The sequence below is a fragment of the Eulemur rufifrons genome, chromosome 7 (genome assembly GCF_041146395.1).
Source record: "Eulemur rufifrons isolate Redbay chromosome 7, OSU_ERuf_1, whole genome shotgun sequence".
In the NCBI taxonomy this organism is placed as follows: Eukaryota; Metazoa; Chordata; class Mammalia; order Primates; family Lemuridae; genus Eulemur; species Eulemur rufifrons.
The window spans coordinates 125,074,655-125,094,514 of record NC_090989.1 but is presented as its reverse complement, the minus strand read 5'-3'; the positions used below and the strand labels follow the sequence as shown (position 1 = coordinate 125,094,514).

Sequence of the window (19,860 nt, the reverse complement as noted above, 5' to 3'; positions counted from 1 at the left end):
TTATCCAAAAGCCAGCAGAAGTCAGACAGCCAGCTCGCCCGGAATGTGTGCGTGGATGCATTTTGCCCACGGAGGCTGCGCTCACTGATCTCTAGAGCTTTCCAAGGCTGGGCCGTGAGCTCACCATTTTGCCCTGATTCTAAAACTTGTGCTAATTATAAAGTAGACCTTGTATTTAATATTTCATAATGCTGGGATGGTGGTTGAAACACCATCCCCAATAAATATGCACATCAATTGTATGATCTGTCCGAAATCTAATGATTGTGAATTTTTGAAAAAGTGTGTTTTGAAGTTGAGAACATATGTTAACCCTCTTGATGTGAACTTGGAAATAATCCTCTTGTGGTTGAATTCAGTAAAATGCTGCTGCTTTAGCAGTTCTGCCGCCTCTTACACAAAGAATCCTGTGGGTTTAAAAACATGTGTTTGGCCATGAATGAAAAAGCACGGGGTCCCTCCCCGTCAGTCTTTCTAGCTGTGCGTGCAGGGTGGTTGTTATGTGACTTCCGTCCCTCCTCCAGGGTCTCGTAGGGCTGACCCCTGTGCTGAAGGTTTAAAGTCTTTTCCTTTGTTTGTGGTGCTTTGTACCTTGGGCTGTTTTAAACATTGTTTTGTAATTTGTTCATTTTCATTCTGGCGGCTCTTGCCTGTGTAACATTGACAAAAAGATGAATTGAAAGCAAGTCTTTTCCAAATTGGATGACATTATTATATAAGATAACTGGCTCATATTATTAAAAAAAGAATCAGGGCCATGAAAGACAAAGATTGAAGAGCTATTCCAGATGAAAGGACATTAGAGAGAGAAGACAACTAAATGCAATGTGCAAATCATGGATCGAATCGTGGACTGGGAAAAAATTTTTTTCCTTTATTGTAAAAGAGATTAGTGGGACAGTTGATGCAATTTGAATAGAGTTGTGGATCAGATTAATAGCATTGTATCAGGTGGGTGGAGGTGAGGAATAAAAACTTAACCTGTGGGGACAGTGAACACTGTCCTGGTGACGGACACACTGAAAGCCCTGACTTCAGCATTATACAGTGTAGCCATGCAACAAATACATTTGTACCCCCTTAATATTTTGAAATTAAAAAAAACACATACAAAATAGTATTGTGTCAACGCTAATTTTCTGATTTTGATTATTGCACTCTGGTTATGTAAGTGGATGACCTTGTGTTCAGGAAATATGCACTGAATTATTTCAGGGTAAAGGGGCGTGATGTCTGCATCTTACCTTCATTTATTCCAAGTCAAATTATTTTACATTAAAAAGTTAAAGAGCCATTTCCCTATTCTCAGACCTGCCTACTGCCTTAACTTAGCCTCTAAATGGCACCCCTCCCTTTGGTCATGGAATCTTGTTGTGGGCCAGAGAGTCCAAGAAAGGCTGCGATGCCTGGAGATGGGACAGGAGATGCTCCCCTATTTGTTTGGAAGCACTTGGTAGTCAGATCAGAGTTCTAAACCAGGTGCCTCTGTCCAGGAGGGAAGAGGTTCTACTTAGGCTTAAAAAGGGTCCAAGACCCTTGTTAACATCAGAGGAGGGAAACTTGCAGGAGGAAACCACAATGAACCCATCTTTTCTTCCTTTCCTCCTCTGCTCTCAGTGGAGGGAACCTCTTGGTGGTTCAGAACCAGGACAGGCAGTGCGATGCCTCGGGAAGGGTTGGGGTTAGGAGGCAGCTTCTGGCCTTGTCACCGAAGCTGTCGAGTTGCATGAGGGCTGCCTGGGGTCTGGAGCTGGGCGATGCCCAAGCTGGGATTAGACCTTTCTGCACTTTTTCCCACAACCCCACTCAAAGAGCTTAAAAAGAGGATTTTCTGAAAGATTATAGGAGTCTTTCATGGAACTCGATGGGGGAAGTGTCACTGGGCCTTATACTTAGGGAGACCACACATGCCAGGTGGCCCCGACCGTCTGGGTGTGTACCTGTTGTCCCATCACAAGTATGAATAGTGCCCCACCCCTCTCTCACATGTGTCCTGTTTGGTTGATAGATCATATGACCGTGTTATTGTGGAACTAGAATCAGGAGCCCAGATCACCCCCCCACCCCCGCCGGGTTCTCTGCTTTCCCTTCTCTCTCTCTCTCTCTCTCTGTGTCTGTCTCCTCTGGCTTCCTCTGCTCTGATCCCTCGCAGAGGGTCTTGTGTTGGAAACATGACGGAAGGTCCCACTTGTTGTGTGGGGGACGTCCTCACAGAAGAAAGTAGCGCGTTTGGCGGACACTCCAGGAGGCCTCTACTACTGAAGTCAGGGCTTGAGGTGGGAAAAGAATAGGAGTCGGGGAGGGGAGTTAGGCCTGGTCCCCGATAGTGATCCCGAGATTTCCCCAATGTGAAGATCCTGTTTTTTTTTTTTTTTTTTTTTTTTTTTTTTTTTGACAGAGTCTCGCTCTGTTGCCTGGGCTAGAGTGCCGTGGCGTCAGCCTAGCTCACAGCAACCTCAAACTCCTGGGCTCAAGCAATCCTCCTGCCTCAGCCTCCCAAGTAGCTGGGATTACAGGCATGCGCCACCATGCCCGGCTAATTTTTTGTATATATTTTTAGTTGTCCAGCTAATTTCTTTCTATTTTTAGTAGATTCAGGGTCTCGCTCTTGCTCAGGCTGGTCTTGAACTCCTGAGCTCAAATGATCCTCCTGCCTCGGCCTCCCAGAGTGCTAGGATTACAGGCGTGAGCCACTGCGCCCAGCCTAGATCCTAGTATTTTCTTTCTTCCCTTTCCATTCGTGTTTCTGTCACTTCGGGGCTGTTTTAGCCAGGTCCTTCTAGTTGGGTGATACCCACTGATGTGGAATTGGGCCTTCACAGTGACCAGGAGGGCTGTGGCTGGCAGCAGCTGTGTGGTGGTCTTCACCCTCACCCCCTTCTCTCCACCTCTGCTCTCCCAGCTCCTGCACCCTCGTGCCTCGTCCTCTCTGGTTTTGGCTCCCTTGGCACCCTGCTCTACCCTGGCAGAGTCTTTGAGCTTCTGCCTCTGCCGTAGAATTATTTCTTTTTCCTTTTTTTTCCTGAAATAGGGTCTTGCTCTGTTGCCCAGGCTAGCATGCAGTGGCACGATCATAGCTCACTGTAGCCTCAGACACCTGGGCTCAGGTAATCCTCCTGGCCCAGCCTCCCCAGTGGCTGGGACTACACGCCGGTGCCACCACATCTGGCCATACTGCAGAATTCTTAAAGTAGAAGCAGATTGTTACGGTCCCCTTTTCACAGGGCTGTCAAAGCCCTTCCCTGTGGGAGCTGGGGCTGAGAAGAACTGGCTAGAGGCAGGGAAGGCCCAAGGAGCCTGGCAGCATCTGTCAAAGTGGAGAAAGGTCTGGGCCTTTCCAGTACGGTAGCCACTAGCTGCACGCAGCCATTTAAATTGTAATTATTAAACTGACTAAAATACAAAACTCAGTTGCACTAGCCACCTTTTGAGTGTTTATTTGGCTGCAGGGGGCTCTGACTTCTGTATTGGACAGATACAGAACATGTCCATCATTGCTGGAGAGCACTTGCTCCCTTTTCACCCAAGCACTTTGTAAAGTGGTTTCTTTGTGTGTTCTAGTAGCTTCCACAAGTGCTCTTAGAGAATAGATTGGATGGGTGAAAAGAAATCATGATTTGTAGTAAATTTAAGAACATTTCAGGTACCTGACTGCTGATTGGTAAGTCAGGATATGCCCAGTGGTGCCTTTTATCATCGAATGTGGAATGTTCCTGCTAACAAACCTTCCCATTATTCTAGGGCAGTGTTTCCCTAAGTCCAGTTATCCTCCTGCTGCTGTCGTCATTTTTTGCCATGCCCAGTACTGCATATACTGTTTGTTTCATATTGTCTTTTAAATCGATTCATGTTTTTGCTTCAGTTTGTTTGAAAAGGAAATGTCATGACTATAAATGGAAAACCGTCAAAGGAAAATACCTTTTTTAAAGCAAGCTTTTTTTTTTTTTTTTTTTTTGAGACAGAGTCTCACTCTGTTGCCCAGGCTAGAGTGAGTGCCGTGGCGTCAGCCTAGCTCACAGCAACCTCAAACTCCTGAGCTCAAGGGATCCTCCTGTCTCAGCCTCCCGAGTAGCTGGGACTACAGGCATGCACCACCATGCCCGGCTAATTTTTTCTATATATATTTTTAGCTGTCCATATAATTTCTTTCTATTTTTAGTAGAGATGGGGTCTCGCTCTTGCTCAGGCTGGTCTCGAACTCCTGAGCTCAAACGATCCGCCCACCTCGGCCTCCCAGAGTGCTAGGATTACAGGCGTGAGCCACCGCGCCCGGCCTAAAGCAAGCTTTTTATTAAAGAATATGCACATAGGAAGGGCCCACCTCATAAGAGTACAGTTTGTGACTTTCAGAGTAATGTTATATTGTTTCCAATGGATTTGTTTTCCTTATCAAATTCTCGCAGATTCCCTTTTCTGTAGAACTGTGGTCCCCAACCCCTGAGGCCTGTTAGGAATAGGAACTGTGGTCCCCAACCCCTGGGGCCTGTTAGGAATAGGAACTGTGGTCCCCAACCCCTGGGGCCTGTTAGGAATAGGAACTGTGGTCCCCAACCCCTGGGGCCTGTTAGGAATAGGAACCAGGTGCCTCCCTGCCCCCACAGCTCTCCCTCCCCCCAGCTCCACCTCTCTCCCCCCCACCCCCGCCTGTGGGAAAATTCTCTTCCATGAAACTTAGGGACTGGGCCACACAGTAGGTACGTAGAGCTCTGCCTCCCCCCCACAGCTCCACCTCCTTCCCCCCATGGAAAAATTGTCTTCCATGAAACTGGTCCCTGGTGCCAAAAAGGTTGGGGACCTCTGCTGTAGAAGGCTCCAAACTGGGTCGGCTCCTCCTTTCTTAAAAAGGAGATTATCAAATGCAAAGAGGTGCTGAAGACAGTGTGGTACCAAATGGAGACTTTGTCTGACAACGTCAGAAGGACTAAAAAGAGATACGAGGAGGAATAACTACTTCACTTTTATTGAAAATACACTGTTGTCTCTGGTTGGGGAGGGGTCTTTCCAGACAGGTCTGAAGGCGGCTGCCAAGCGGCAGACCTGGAACTTTCTGGCCGCAGGTCCCGTTTAGATTCTTAGTAATCACTGAGTGCCCCAGGGAGCTTTGTTTTTGTGGGTAACATCAACATTTGCCATGTAGAAGTTAAAACTGAGATGTTTTAAAGATCTGTATTAATTTATTAAAAATGACAAGCCTATTACATGTTAATATTGATAAAAAGTTTTATGAAAAAACAATTTTCCCAAAAAAATGTTTTAAGGAAAAAAGTAATTGTTTTTGCAAGTGTCTTCAATGTCTGGCTTAATAGAATAGCAGGATCCTCTCGCCTGCTTCTGCATTCCATCTCTTGCGATGTCACATGTGATGTCACATGTCACGTAGTCTCTGGGGAAACTCCACGGAACACTCGTGAGAGGATGAAGGTGAAAAAGGCAAATAAGTCTTTATGGAAATTATGAAAGTGGTTTCTACCTTGGAGGCTCCCTGAAAATGTCACAGCGATCAGCCGTTCCCTGCCAGGGGGTCCCCTAGACCATATTTTGAGAACCGCTGGTGAAGTGACAGGCACACTGGACTAAAAGACTACAGATGTGTGCTTCTGTCTGACACCTGACATTTACTTGCGATCAGGTCACCACTGGGCTGCAGGGTTCTTATCTGTAGATGGGACGGTAATCCCTGCAGAGCCTGCCGGACAGGGTTGTTGTGAGCCTCAGGTAACACCCGTGGAATCTCTCTCTGCAAACTGAAAGCCATTTATTTATAAATGGCATTAGGAAGGATCCTTTGAAGTATGATGTCATCTCTAATATGTAGGACAGTTATTTTTAAAAAACCACCGTCCCGTCTTTATCTCACTTGGTTCTGGGGACGCCTCTGTGAAGGGGAGAGGGAAAGGCTGTCATTCTCAGCTTGCGAGCAAGGTGATTGGGGTGTAGGTGAGCAGACTGGCCAGGAAACAGGGACTTGTCCCCAGTGTGGTGACACCGGCATGCTGTTTCTGAGGCACACTGGCTGGTTTGGTTTAGCTGAAGTTCTGATCTGATACAGGCTGCATTTTTGACACACTGACACATTCAAACAGGGAGACTGTGTCACCCTCAGCAGTTCTTTGCTTGAATAAATTACCCTCAGTCAGTCACCTAATGGATGAGACACAGTTCTCAGATCTGAAGATCTGAGGCCTGACTCAAACAGAAGCAACTGCTTTAGAATTCCTTTGAGTGCTGATCTGAAACATCAGTCGGCAAACAGCCCTGGATGGCTGGTTTTTCATGACTGGGAAAAGGTCTGCTCATTCTCCCAGGTGAGTTTGCACTTCTGAACTGTTCCCCTCCGTGGATCACCCTCTGTAGGGAACACCGTCAGCTTTCTCTCCTCCCTGGTCGTTTCCTGAAGCAACCCCCACCCATCTTGGAAGACTTTTTTTGCCTGTAATCGTAGGAGACAAAGAACCAGGATCAGGTCTTTTCTTGAACCAAGAAATAAGGCAAAAAGCACAAAGTTTGACTGTGGCAAGCGGGCTTTAAGACATATTTAAAGAAATGCTTTATAAAGGTTAGGTTGAATTAAATTCCAGACTGTGCTCCTTGTAAACAGGACTGTCTTGTCAGGGACAGAAGCCCTCCAGCAGTTAACTGTATTTAATTACAGTGCTTTGCCAAGGTCTGGAATGTGGATTGGCCCTCCCTTCCTATCTACGTTAATATGACTGTGCTAAGGTGTATCTTTCAATCTTCTGTTTTTTTTTCCCCTCAATTTATTTATTTTCTTTTTAAAATTTCAGAATATTATGGGGGTACAAACATTTTGGTTATATATATTGCCTTTGCATCGCCCAAGCCAGAGCTACAAGCATGCCCATCCCCTAGACAGTGCACTCCACAACTATTAGTTGTAAGTTTACCCATCCCCTCCACCCCCTTCCCACCTGCCCAGCACCAATGAATATTACTTCCGTGTGAGCACCTAAGTGTTGATCAGTTCATACCAATTTGATGGTGAGTACACGTGGTTCTTGTTTTTCCATTCTTGTGCTACTTCTCTTCGAAGAATGGGCTCTAGCTCCACCCAGGATAATATAAAAGGTGCTAGTTCACCATTGTTCTTTTATGGTTGAGTAGTATTCCATGGCATGTATATACCACATTTTATTAATCCACTCACATATTGATGGGCACTTGGGTCGTCTCCTGTGTTTTTTTCTTTTTTTCTTTTCTTTTTTTTTTTTTTGAGACAGAGTCTCACTCTGTTGCCCAGGCTAGAGTGCTGTGGTGTCAGCCTAGCTCACAGCAACCTCAAACTCCTGGGCTCAAACAATCCTTCTGCCTCAGCCTCCCGAGTAGCTGGGACTACAAGGCATGTGCCACTATGCCCAGCTAATTTTTTCTGTATATATATATATATATATATATATATATTTTTTTTTTTTTTTAGTTGTCCAGATAATTTCTTTCTATTTTTAGTAGAGACGGGGGTCTCACTCTTGCTCAGGTTGGTCTCGAACTCCTGACCTCGAACATCCTCCCGCCTCGGCCTCCCAGAGTGCTAGGATTACAGGCGTGAGCCACCGTGCCCGGCCTTCTTCTTTTTTTTTTTTTTTTATGGCTAATTCAATTGTAAGTGACAGCAATCTAATTCCAACCAGCTTGAAGAAAACAAAAAGCAGTGGTGATGGTGGGGCCTGTCTTAGCTCCCAGGAGGGGAGTACATGCACGACTGGGCTGTATGTAGGGTATTGCTGGATCCAGAGGCTTGGAGTGTCGTTGGGACCTCCTCCCTCCTTCCTGCTCTGACAGGCTCTCCTCTCAGTATGCCACGATGTTGGCTCTCTGCTCTAGGCTTTCAATCATTCTTTTAGCCATCTCAGTAGAAAAAAGTTCCTCTAACAGTTTCAGAAAAGTCCCAGAATGAAGTCTCATTGGTTATGATGGGTCATGGCCACTCAGCCCACCGGAACAATCACTGTGCTAGGAGTGTGCAGGTCTGATTGGCCAGGCCTGGGTCACACGACCGCTGGGGACCAGAGTTGCTCCACTAGGGACTGAGAGGTGGGGGCAAGGCCCGGGGAAAGCCAGGCTGTTAGCTTGGGCAGGCAGGAAAGGTTTTGGCTTGTGAGTGCCCCAGTACTTCTAGGGAATTGTTACTCAGGTAGCTATGATCCTCAGTGGCATGGTAAAAACTGGGTGGGCTTTTTCCTATGGGGAAAGACGGACTTTCTGTTTAGCCTTTAACACATCTTGGATGAACAGCTTGTTGCCAGTCACACATCATCCCTGGCAGCACAACCTCATTTCTAGAGGGAAATGCTCATGTTGAATCAAGTCTCTTGGGTTCAGTACCCTTTGGTGGTCACACATTTAATACTGTGCTGAACCTGCCCATCAGAATCACCGGAGGAGTCTTTAAAATTACTCTGCAGCTAGTAAGTAACAATTTTGTAAAAACCCAAATCTGATGAAGTCACTCCCCTGCTTATAAAAGTCCACCATGGTATTTTTACCACAATTAAAAACAAAAGCAGGGTACAGTATTGTGTATCTGTAGTTCTAGCTACTTGGGAGGCTGAAGTAGGAGGATCGTCTGAATCCAGGAGTTTGGGGTTCCAGCCTGGGTGACAGAGGGCAAGACCCTGTCTCTTTAAATTAAAAAAAAAAAAAAAAAAAAATATATATATATATATATATATATATATATGTATATACAGTATGTGTTGTATGGCTACTTCTTATTTTCCAGTTTGAGTTATCTGTTGACATCCTGTTATGGAAGATGAGATTTTTGTTTATTTCTTCCCTCTGTCCTTACCACTTACCTACTTTTTCCATCCCCTGCTTGCCCTCCCAACAATTATATTGTGGTCAGTATTTGGTGATTATGTTACTGCAGCTACACAAGTACTGTTGACAGTGGAACCATCTAGTAAACTATGATTACTTTTCCTTTTTGTGGTAGAATGCAATCTTCAATCATTTCTGACAAAGGGTGTGTGGGAATTAAAACCCACCATGTAAACCCAGGTTAAAAGGTTTGCTCATGAGATGTGATTTACGGCCAAAGGAAGAGAAATAGCAAAGAGAATAACAGAAGAATGGGAACAGAATCTCAGTGATGAAGCAGCACCAGCAAATCTGCAAAGAAAGAAATGAAACAAGAAATAATCCCCCCACCAGTCCCACCTTGGCTCCCCACAGCCCATGGGACGGATTTTAGTTCCTTTGTACAGCACACGAGGCTTCCTCACGCCAGCCCTCCTGCCTGTGCTGCCAGGCCCTGCTAGGGGCCCGGAATGCCCCTTCTTCCCTCTTTGGTGGAATCACCTTTCTTCAAGCCTGGGTTGGACAGTCCTTTCTTTGGTGGCCTTCCCAGCTGTGGGTCTGATGTGCAGTGTGTGTAGGTCTTAGTACTCATCACACGACATCCTACTTATTTACTGCTTGAGTTTAAATGGTGGCTCTGCCATTTCCCAGCTCAGGAGATAACCTGGCGCAAGTTATCTCCCTTCTCTATACCTCAGTTTCTTTCTTTGTAAAATGTGAATAGCAACAATAGCACTGACCTGTTAAGGCTGTTAGTAGATTGTGCAAATTGACGGTCTTAAAGCACTTACAGTAGTGCCTGCCACATGGTAAACGGTCACTCTGTGCTCTGCATCCCTCTTTCCCACAAAGGCAGAGGTGGGGCGTTGTTTTCACCAGTGCCCTGAAGAGCTCTTGGCAAGTCAGATGTCTCCAAGGGCTGGGCAGGGCACCTGAGTCAGTGAAGCAGGCAGGGTGGGATTTAGATACAGGGAGGGGACTGGAGGGGGCAATCCTGTCTAAGGGGGACCTTCTACTCCACTCCTACCTAATGGTTGCCAGCTAGGAGGAAAGCCCAGTGTTGTCATCATCTGACTTAAAAACAAAAAATTTTGAGAATTCCCCTCCCGTTTTTTTTTTTTTTTTTAATGTGAATTTTCTTCAATATTTACTATACAGCACACAGGCCGAATGCACTAAGCCTATTGGCCCGTTGGCCACTAGTTTGGGCCCAGGTCTCATTTAACAGAGCAGGCCTGGGCGGTGATGTGACCTGCCCTGGGTCACACGCTGACTGGTCTGGTCCTCAGATTTCCTCTGTGGTATGAATGTGGCCAGCACAGGTGCTGCCTGCTCACAGAGAGGTGACTGTGAGGATGCTGTCCTGTGCGTGAGCACATCCTGCAAAGCAGCTGCCTGCACAGCGTGACAGGCTACTGTGTGCATCGTGTTAGCTACCCTTGCCTCAAAACCCCCTGGGTGGTTTTTACTAAGGCCCACATTTCTCTTTTTATACCAGGAGGAAAAATTGTGTGCAAATTGAGCCCCAACTGTGTGCCCAGGAACCGTTAATGTGTTTTACTTTCGTATTTTCCTTTGAAATGGAAAGTAACAATTTTATAGGTAATACAAAGGGTTCACAGAAAAGTTACCCAATTAGGGCCCCATAAAAGAGATTTAGCCAATATTGAATCCGTATCTCTGATTAAAATCCTGGGGCTGGGCATGGTGGCTCATGCCTGTAATCCTAGCACTCTGGGAGGCTGAGGCAGGAGGATCGCTTGAGATCAGGAGTTCCAGACCAGCCTGAGCAAGAGCAAGACCCCATCTCTACTAAAAACAGAAAAATTATCCAGGTGTTGTGGCACGGGTGTGTAGTCCCAGCTACTCAGGAGGCTGAGACAGGAGGATTGCTTGAGCCCAGGAGTTTGAGGTTGCAGTGAGCTACGATGATGCCACTGTATTCTACCCAGGGTGACAGAGCGAGACTGTCTCAAAAAAAAAAAAAAAAGGCTGGGCGCGGTGGCTCACGCCTGTAATCCTAGCACTCTGGGAGGCCGAGGCGGGTAGATCGCTCGAGGTCAGGAGTTCGAGACCAGCCTGAGCAAGAGCGAGACCCCGTCTCTACTAAAAATAGAAAGAAATTATATGGACAACTAAAATATATATATACAAAAAAAAAATTAGCCGGGCATGGTGGCGCATGCCTGTAGTCCCAGCTACTCGGGAGGCTGAGGCAGTAGGATCGCTTAAGCCCAGGAGTTTGAGGTTGCTGTGAGCTAGACTGACGCCACGGCACTCACTCTAGCCCGGGCAACAGAGCGAGACTCTGTCTCAAAAAAAAAAAAAAAAAAAAAAAGAAGATCCTGGGTTTGACAACATGCTGCCTCCCACCTCCTGGAGGCTGGAGGCCAAGTCCTGCAGAAGCCCTGTGTGCTACCCCAGGGCGTCTGTGTCTGTGGCACTTCCCCTGGAGAACAAGGCTAGTCTTGTTCTCTGCCTTCAGGAGCTGTGGCAGGTGACTCCAGGCCTGGCCGATAAGGGAGAAGACAGAGAAAATCAGCGTGACACGGGAGTGGGGCAAAGGGGCCAAAGCCTGTGTGGGTGGTGGGCTTTGTGCTCAGGAGCTGGGCACTCCCATGGGAGGCAGAGGCCGTGTCCTCGTGTCCTAGAACACCCACAGCATTTTCAAACCCATCTGGCAAGCCCACGGCTCGAGATGATGGAGGGAATGAGTTAGAAGAACTGGTCAGAGCCTCCTTCACCCTCGTGAGAGCCCTCTAATTCCCTGTGTAGAAATTTGGTTTTCCAGAAGTTACGTGTGAGGCAGGCCCTTTCCGGCCAGTGGAGCACGTGTAGCGCCAGCAGGGCAGCCCCACAGCTCGTGATTGTGTGTTGTTCCTTGTCTGCTCAGCGTTCATTTCCCCTTTCTCAGACCCACGCCTCCCCGCACCCCTCCATCCGGTGGCTCTGTCGGGCAGATGCCGAGGGGGACGTGGCATCTGTGAGGGACCGACCTGCTTCCAACAATGTGTCCTCCTAGACCTGGGACTAAATTGTTTTCATTTTTGGCCCTCCTTGTGCCTCGTGCATCTGGTTGCCTTACTTTTACCACATGATTAAGCTTAGCACAGTCCCCCTACCTGTTCCTTCCTTTCAAACTCCTGCCAGGCCCAGGTAGCTGGTTGCCGTCTCCAGGGTGGCGGCCACCCGTATGTCCTGCGATTCTCCACGTTCCAGACCTCAGCGCCCTTCCGTTTGTGGCGAACACCGTGCTGCTCCCTGTCCCCTCGCAGCTGAGCGTGGGCTCTGCTGCTGCTTGGGGCTCGGCATTCGCTTTCCTGCCCTCAAGTTCCCATTCATGTTTCAGCCTTCTGTTTGGATATTATTCCTCTGGAAGTTTCTCCCTCTAACCTGGCCTGGCGAGGCTCTCTGCTGCTTGAGTTCCGTGGCACCTGTACCATTCCCACCCTGCCACCAGCTGTTCTAGAATGGGTGGTGACGCCTACCTCAGCCACCAGACTGGTCGTGCCCTGAAGGCAGGGCCGTGCGCAGGGCTCAGCACTGGGTCTGGCTTGTGGTACGTTTGCAGTGTTTAATGTTGACTGAATTACGTGGTTGTGGTCGAGGGCATCATGTAGACAGAAGCTGCCAGAGGTGACTGGACTGAACATTCTTCCCTGAGGACCTGGACAGACCTTTTTAATCTATACTGTGCTGTCCAGTATAGTAGTCACTAGCCACAGTACTTTTTTTTTTTTTTTTTTTTTTGAGACAGAGTCTCACTCTGTTGCCCAGGCTAGAGTGAGTGCCGTGGCGTCAGCTTAGCTCACAGCAACCTCAAACTCCTGAGCTCAAGCGATCCTCCTGCCTCAGCCTCCCGAGTAGCTGGGACTACAGGCATGCACCACCATGCCCGGCTAATTTTTTTCTATTTTTAGTTGTTTGGCTAATTTCTTTCTATTTATAGTAGAGATGGAGTCTCGCTCTTGCTCAGGCTGGTCTCGAACTCCTGACCTCGAGCAATCCTCCTGCCTTGGCCTCCCAGAGTGCTAGGATTACAGGTGTGAGCCACTGCGCCCGGCCTAAATTTTTGTTTTTTTAAGAGATGGAGTCTCATTATGTTGCCCAGGCTGGAGTACAGTGGCTGTTCACAGGCACCATCATAGTGCACCGCAGGCTTGAACTCTACTGGGTCAAGCGATTCTCCTGCCTCGCCTCTCAAAGTGCTAGGATTACGGGTGCGAGCCACTCCGCGTGGCTAGTTATTAACATTTAAATGTAAGTAATTAAAATTAAATTAACAACGCATTTCCTCAGTCACAGTAGCCAATTTCAAGTGCTCCACAGCCACATGTGGCTGGTGGCTGCCATCCTGGATAGTGCGGATCCTAGGACGTTTTCACCACGGCAGGAAGTTCTGGATGGTGCTGCTCTAGACGCTGTCTTGTGAAGGAGCCAATTTAGGGGTTTGTAGGTTGGGGAAAGTCCTTCCTTGGTATTTCTGGTTAGGTAAAGTTGGTGTCTGCAGGTTCCTTCTTATGCCTGAACTGTGTTTCCTTGATTTCCTCTGGCAACAGGACGCTCGTCAGAAGTTCCGCTCTGTTCTGGTTGAAGCAACGGTGAAGCTGGACGAACTGGTGAAGAAAATTGGCAAAGCCGTGGAAGACTCGAAGCCCTACTGGGAGGCTCGGAGGGTGGCGAGGCAGGTAAGGTAGCCTGTAGACGTCTCCCCTGCCTCCACCCACCACCCCGAGTTTTGGGGGTGCCTTTTGACGTCTGTATCTCCTGCAGGAGGTTAGCAGTTCGAGTCCTGTGCAGCTGTGACTTTGTGTGTAGCTGCATCTGAAGTCAGCCTCTTACTGCCACCCCTGACCCCACAATCAGCTTCATTCCAGCTCTCACACTTAGCAGGATGTGGGTGCTGGTGTTTGGATGACCCTGCAAGTGGGCGCCACCTGAGTGGGTGTCGGATGTGCTCCCCAGGCAGCTGGGTCCACTTACCGGGGGGACGTGTGCATGTGTGTTGAGAACATCAGGCGTGTTCCTCCTCCTCTCCTGACCATGGCCTGTCAGGCAGCAACAGGAAGACTCGCTCCCTCCCTCTCATTCTCCTCGCTGCTTTGGGAGTATTTGGCCTTTTGCTTCTCTTGAAACATTGATGCTTTGTCCCGAGAGCCCAAATAAGCAGCTGAGAAACCGAGACCAGAAAGGGGGTGGCGAAGGGGAGCTGTAGTCTGGTGATTGCTAGGGCTATGTGGAAATTGGCTCTGCTGCCAGAGCTGGTCGTCTTTTCATCGCCACTGATATGATGCAGTGTGATGCAATTTGCCGTGTGTGTCACCTCCAGCCTCTGATAGCCAGGCCCTGTGCACGATGGGTGCCTGCCGTGTGCTGGGCCTGGGGCCGGGTGCTTTTCTCATTCCTCTGCCTGCTTGGGCTTCCCAGTTGGGTGTCTCTTCAGCATGAATTGCCAACCTTATGCCGAGCTGAGAGCTCAGATTTCCCAAGAAGATCTAAGCAGTTGGTCCAAATTGTAGTTCACTAACAAATGACTGGGTGCTATTCCTGTTGTGTGTTTATAACGTGATGGAAGATGCTGCCTCCAAAAGTCTCTACTTGCAGGAAGATGTGTAGTGAGCAGCAACAACACACAAAAAGCCTTTGAGCACTTGCTGTGTTTCTGCATGGCATGTTGGGCCCTGTGGGGAAGGTAGTGGTAGGACGAGCCCTTTGAAAATTGAGGCCCAGAAATCTAGGAACATATTAAGTTCAGACACATAGAGGATGCGGGGCCAGGACTTAACTATTCCTCTTCTTTTCCCTGCCTCCATGCACCTCTCAGAGTTCTCAGAGGATCTGCTTGCTTCTTTGGCAGTTCTACTGAGATTCTATCTTTGTATTTGGCTTTTGCACTCTGAACTCGGAGCTGAGGTTCCTGGTTGGTCCCTGCTAGACTTGTTGCCTTTATTCCTAGATACAGAGGCTGCCTGAAACCCTTCTTCCTTTCCTGGCCTGGTGAACCGGGCTGTTCAACATTAAAGTTCCCATTAGGTGATGACGCTTGGTCTGCCCTGAGCAGCCACTCCCTCTTTCCACCTTCCCCGGGACCCCACCCAGGCCTCTAGTATTCCAGGGAGAAGAAATCCTTCTCTAAAAGGTGTTTTCCAATTCCCATGGGTTCCAGAACCTGCGGCATCTTTCTGCCAAAGTGTCCATGTTCCACCAATCTTTAAGATGCCCCCCAAGTTGGGGATGTGTCCTACCCACTGTAGCCCAAGGGGACTAGTGTTCTTGACCTAAAACTGAAGTATGAAGGGCTCAGGTTAGGTTGGAGGAGGAATTTCTGATAATTTAAACATTGGATAAATATTGAGGAAGACATGAAATCTTTTTCTGAAAGTCCTTAGCACTTGAATTTATCATTCTCTGATTCTTTTTAGCTCACAACTATCTACTAAAAACAGCCCTTGTGCCCATGCTGAAGAATGATTTTAAGAATGATCAGTTAAAGCATCCCCTTGGAATCACGGCAGTGGCTTCCCTACCTGAAGTTTCCCTGCCTGGTGCCCTGAGCTCAGGTTTTAGGGCAGAGATGGCTCAAGGAGGCTTTGTGTTCGAGGGCCCCTGTAGCTGGCCCTCTGATTCAGGTCACTCCTTTGGCCGTGCTGATGCTAAACATGCTCCCACCTCAGCTCTTTGAACTTGGCCTCTCCCTGTTTGGCGATGTTCTAAGTCTGGTATCTTCATGGCCTACTCCTTCATCTCCTTCAGGTTTCTGCTCAAATTTCCCTCTACCTGTGAGGCCTTCCCAGGCTGATATATTTAAAACGGGTGCCTCCTGGCCACCATCTCAGCTGCTACCAGCCCCAGTGCTTGACTTGCTTTTTCCCGTTCTACTTCTCCCCATCTGACTTGTTAGTTTACTTGTTTACAGTAAGTGAAGCTCCACAAGGACAGGGAGCTTTGTCTGTCTGGCTCACTGCCGTGCCTGCCGTGCCAGCATACGTAGGTGTTCACATACAGTGCAAATGAATAAACGGACAGACTAGTGAATGACGAGGCTGGGGAGCCACCAGTGAATGGGTCACATGTTCCTCCCCTGCCTTCTGACACCTCGAGCTTTTACTTTCCATCGCCCACAAGACTCACAACTTCTTTCCTGGTCGTGGCTAGGTAAGCAGAGGGGGAGGGACACGACTGGCAAATCCAGCTTCTCACTTGGCGGGTGTGTCCCCAGCTGGCTGTGACTCATCCTGGAGTACATTTCACACCACTCCCTTTTCTGGACCCTGAATCCTCTTTGCTGGGAAAAGAGGTAGGAGGGAGCTGACTGGGAGATTCCTGGTCTGCTGGGAAGCAGCATAGGGTGGCATCTCTCCTCCTTTTCCCTTCTCTTGGCCAGTGAGGATAATCGTCAGGACAGTAACCGAGTCCCTTGGGCAAGCGACTGAGTCCTCAGCTCTACTCAGGTGATGCCCAGGTCCTGGGGTGGCTGACTCACTCCCGATGGGCAGAGCCCAAGCTGGATGTTGAGAGCATCGCACCCGGCTTTATGCCTGCAAACCCTCTGCAACCCCCTTCCTTCTTACGAAGGAAGGACGAAGGGTAGAAAAGGTTAGCACGACCCCCACCCCCCAACCGCAAGAGATTTTCTGGATCCATAGCCAAGGAACTGGAAGAATGCTCACAAGCTGAGACCGGCACGGATGTCAGATTTCATTTCTGGGTGGTGGGTTGCCTGGGCTCTGGCCACATGGGTGAGCTTGTTTGTGTACAGTGATCCTCTGACCTTCCTGATGGTGAAGGGGGTGGTGTCCACCTCCAGCTGCTGCCAAGTGGGGCTTCCTGTTTTCTTCCACGGCTCTTATTCCCACCCCGTTTCCTTTTTATACTTACAACCCCTCTGACTATGTACAGCAAAGATGGTGCCTGAGCGATTCCTTCAGCTCAGTTCCTTCAAGGGTGTGTCATGAGGCACTGCGTCCTCAGAGCCCCCATGTCCTCATCTGTGAAACACTGATGGTCAAGGGAACAGCTCAGGCTACTCGTGGGGTTGGTCTTAGGACATAAATGAGATCACGCGTTTGACCGTGAAATCCCTGCATGAGCTTGAGCTTCCGTAAAGATTAGGACTGGGGCCAGGCGTGGTGGCTCACGCCTGTAATCCCAGCACTGTGGGAGGCTGAGGCAGGAGGATTGCCTGAGACCAGGAGTTTGAGACCAGCCTGGGCAATATAGAAAGATCCCATCTCTAAAAAAAAAAAAAAAAAAAAAAAGAATTAGCTGGGTGTGGTGATATGTGTCTGTGGTCCCAGCTGCTCGGGAGGCTGAGGCAAGAAGATCCCTGGAGTTCGAGGCCGCAGTGAGCTATGATGGGGCCATTGTACTCCAGCCTGGGTGACAGAGCCTGACCTTATCTCTGAAAAGATTAGGATTTACTGTAGAAAATATAGAAAATAGACAAAAAATAAGTTCTAATACCATCTCTTACTACTTGATGTATCCCTACTCTCTTTTTTTTAGAGAGGAGATCATAAGTATTAGATGTGTAGTCATGTGTCAGTGTGAATTTTCTGATTTTGATGGTTGCATTGTGATTATGTAGAAGATCCCATTTGTAGGAAATACCCCAAAAGTACTTGGGGTGATGAAGCATCAGGTCCTCACTCTCAAATGGTTGAGGACAAAAAGTTCTTTGTACTGTACTTCCTTTAACTTGGTGAATATTTTGAAATAAAAATACTTATGCTATTTGGAACAATAACAGTGGTGGTTTCATATGTCTGGAATGCTCATGTCCATCCATTCAGCATCTCAACTGAGAGCACTCACAGAGAGAAAGACTTCTCCTAAATCATGGTTTTCTGTGAAGAGCTTACAAAGATTTGTAATTGTCAGGCTGATAGAAATAGTATCTGTCCGTCAAAAAATTGCGTTGCCTCTATTGTTCCTGATGAGAACTCATTTTCCTACCCATGAGTCAGATCCGATCCTGTGATCTTGAAAATCAAGTCTAAATTCTGGCAAGAGGAAGTAGAATGTGATTTTTTTTCCTTCACTGGGCTGGGTTGGGGGCAGGGAACTGGCTTTGATTTGTTTGAGAGTTTTTGTCCTTGAGCCCGAGCTTGTTTTCAAGGCTGCTTTGACATATCTGCCAGCCCATCTGGCCTTCTGCGTGTGGTGGAGGAACAGTCTGACAAGGGGCGGAGCCCGTGTGGCTCAGTAAGGCTGAACAGCAGAGAGTTTTTTGCTTACTTTGCTCCCTGGGTCTAACTGGTCTAACAGTGGTCTTGGACCTGTGATTTTTATCACTGCCGGTAACAACCCTTGTTATTATTTTTTTGTTTTAGAAAAATTTGTGTTAAAATACACGTAACACAAAATTTACCATTTTAACCATTTTTAAGTATCCAGTTTAATGGCATTAAGCCATTCCTGTTCACAGTGTGAGTGCACATTCACACTGTTGCTCAGCCCTCGCTGCCATCCATCTTCAGGACGTTTTCATCTTCCCAAAGTGGAGCTCTGTACCTATTAAACAATAACTGCCCATCCTCCTGTTCCCTGCCCCTGGCAGCCACCATTCTACTTTTTAGTCTCATGAATTTGACTACTTTAAGATACCTCGTAAATATTAGGGAATCACATGGTATTTGAACTTTTGCGACTGGCTTATCTCACTTAGCATGATGTCCTCAACATTCATATGTGTTATAGCATGTGTCAGAATTTCTTTTCATTGTATATATATATTGTGCATATACACACACCCCGTATTTTGTTTATCCATCTGTGCACGTTGGGCAATGCTTGTTATTTTTAAATGGTAGGAATGTGTCAGAAGAGAGCAAAGGCCCGTGCAAACCTGAAGAGCAGCATAAATGCAAAACAGTGGGGGTTATTCAGTGCTGAAAGTTGCCTGTTTTGTGTTTATGGGGCCATGTAAGGCCACGTCCTACACTTAACCTTTAGAAAAGTAGGTGAGGAGGGAAACATTTGAACTTTGTAGAGTGACTTAGCTATAGGACAGCTGGCAAAGCTTGACCTTTGGAGCCAGACTGCCCAGCTTCAAATCCCAGCTCAGCACTTAGTAACTGTTAGTAGGGACTGTTAGCAGGTTAATCTCTGTGCCTTGGTTTTTTTAAATCTATAAAATGGATTTGTATATCAGTTAGCTTTTGCTACAAAACAAACCATCCCAAAACTTAGTGGCTTAAAATATTTATTTAGCTCATGATTTTGCTGGGCAGTTTTTCTGGTCTCAGGCTTAGCTGATCTCATGCAGATACAATCGGTTGGTGGGTCGGATGGCGGTTGGCTGATCTTGGATGGCCTTATCTGTCAAGCAGTTGATTGGTTGTCAGCTGGGGTGGCAGAGGTGACTGGGCCACATGTGCCTCTCAGCAGGCTAGCCTGGTCTTTTTCACAGGGTGCTGGGATTCCAGTAACAAAAAGGGCAAGCCCATTTCAAGCCTCTGCTCGTTTCATGTTCATTAACATTTTGTTGGCTTGCATAAGTCACATGGCCAGACCAAATTCAAGAGGTGGGAAAAAATAAACTCCACCTGCTAAGTATTATAGCCACTTTTATAATTTACCATAGTGATTGAGTTAGTACATAAAGGATTTGGATCAAAGAAATGTTATTCCAGATGTATTTTTCTATCAAATATTATATACCTGTGATCAATCTGCTACCTTTAAAAAAAAAACCAAAACAACAAAACACCACCACCAGCACAAAAAATACCTATGGGCAGAAGAGGAAACACAGCTCTGGTGGCTGGGAGGGGGGTATGTAAAATGTAGAGATCGTGCAGGTAGAAGAGTGACCCCAGGTAGGTTGAGTATCACTGAGTTGTTTGTGAGGACAAAATGTGCCAGAGGATCACAAATGATGAAGAGGGAGTGGCTGATTTGACCGATCAAAGCCACTCTAAGCCCAAGGGGTAATGTGGCCTGGGCCTTGAATGGACGGGGAATTGTGTTTCTAATGAAATGAAACAGGTCAAGTGCCTCAGATAATCTCTGAGTTCTTGTTAATCCTGAGGAGCAGAGACT

The 19,860-nt window shown here is 47.5% G+C and overlaps 1 protein-coding gene across 1 annotated transcript in view; it reads left to right on the top strand.

Annotated features, from left to right (window-relative positions):
- SH3BP5 (SH3 domain binding protein 5) overlaps positions 1–19,860 on the top strand; it is a 73,904-nt gene that overhangs the window by 15,625 nt on the left and 38,419 nt on the right. Inside the window, exon 3 of the mRNA XM_069473263.1 lies at positions 13,377–13,505. Coding sequence (XP_069329364.1) covers positions 13,377–13,505 — 129 coding nt within the window. The remainder of the gene's footprint in view (positions 1–13,376; positions 13,506–19,860) is intronic.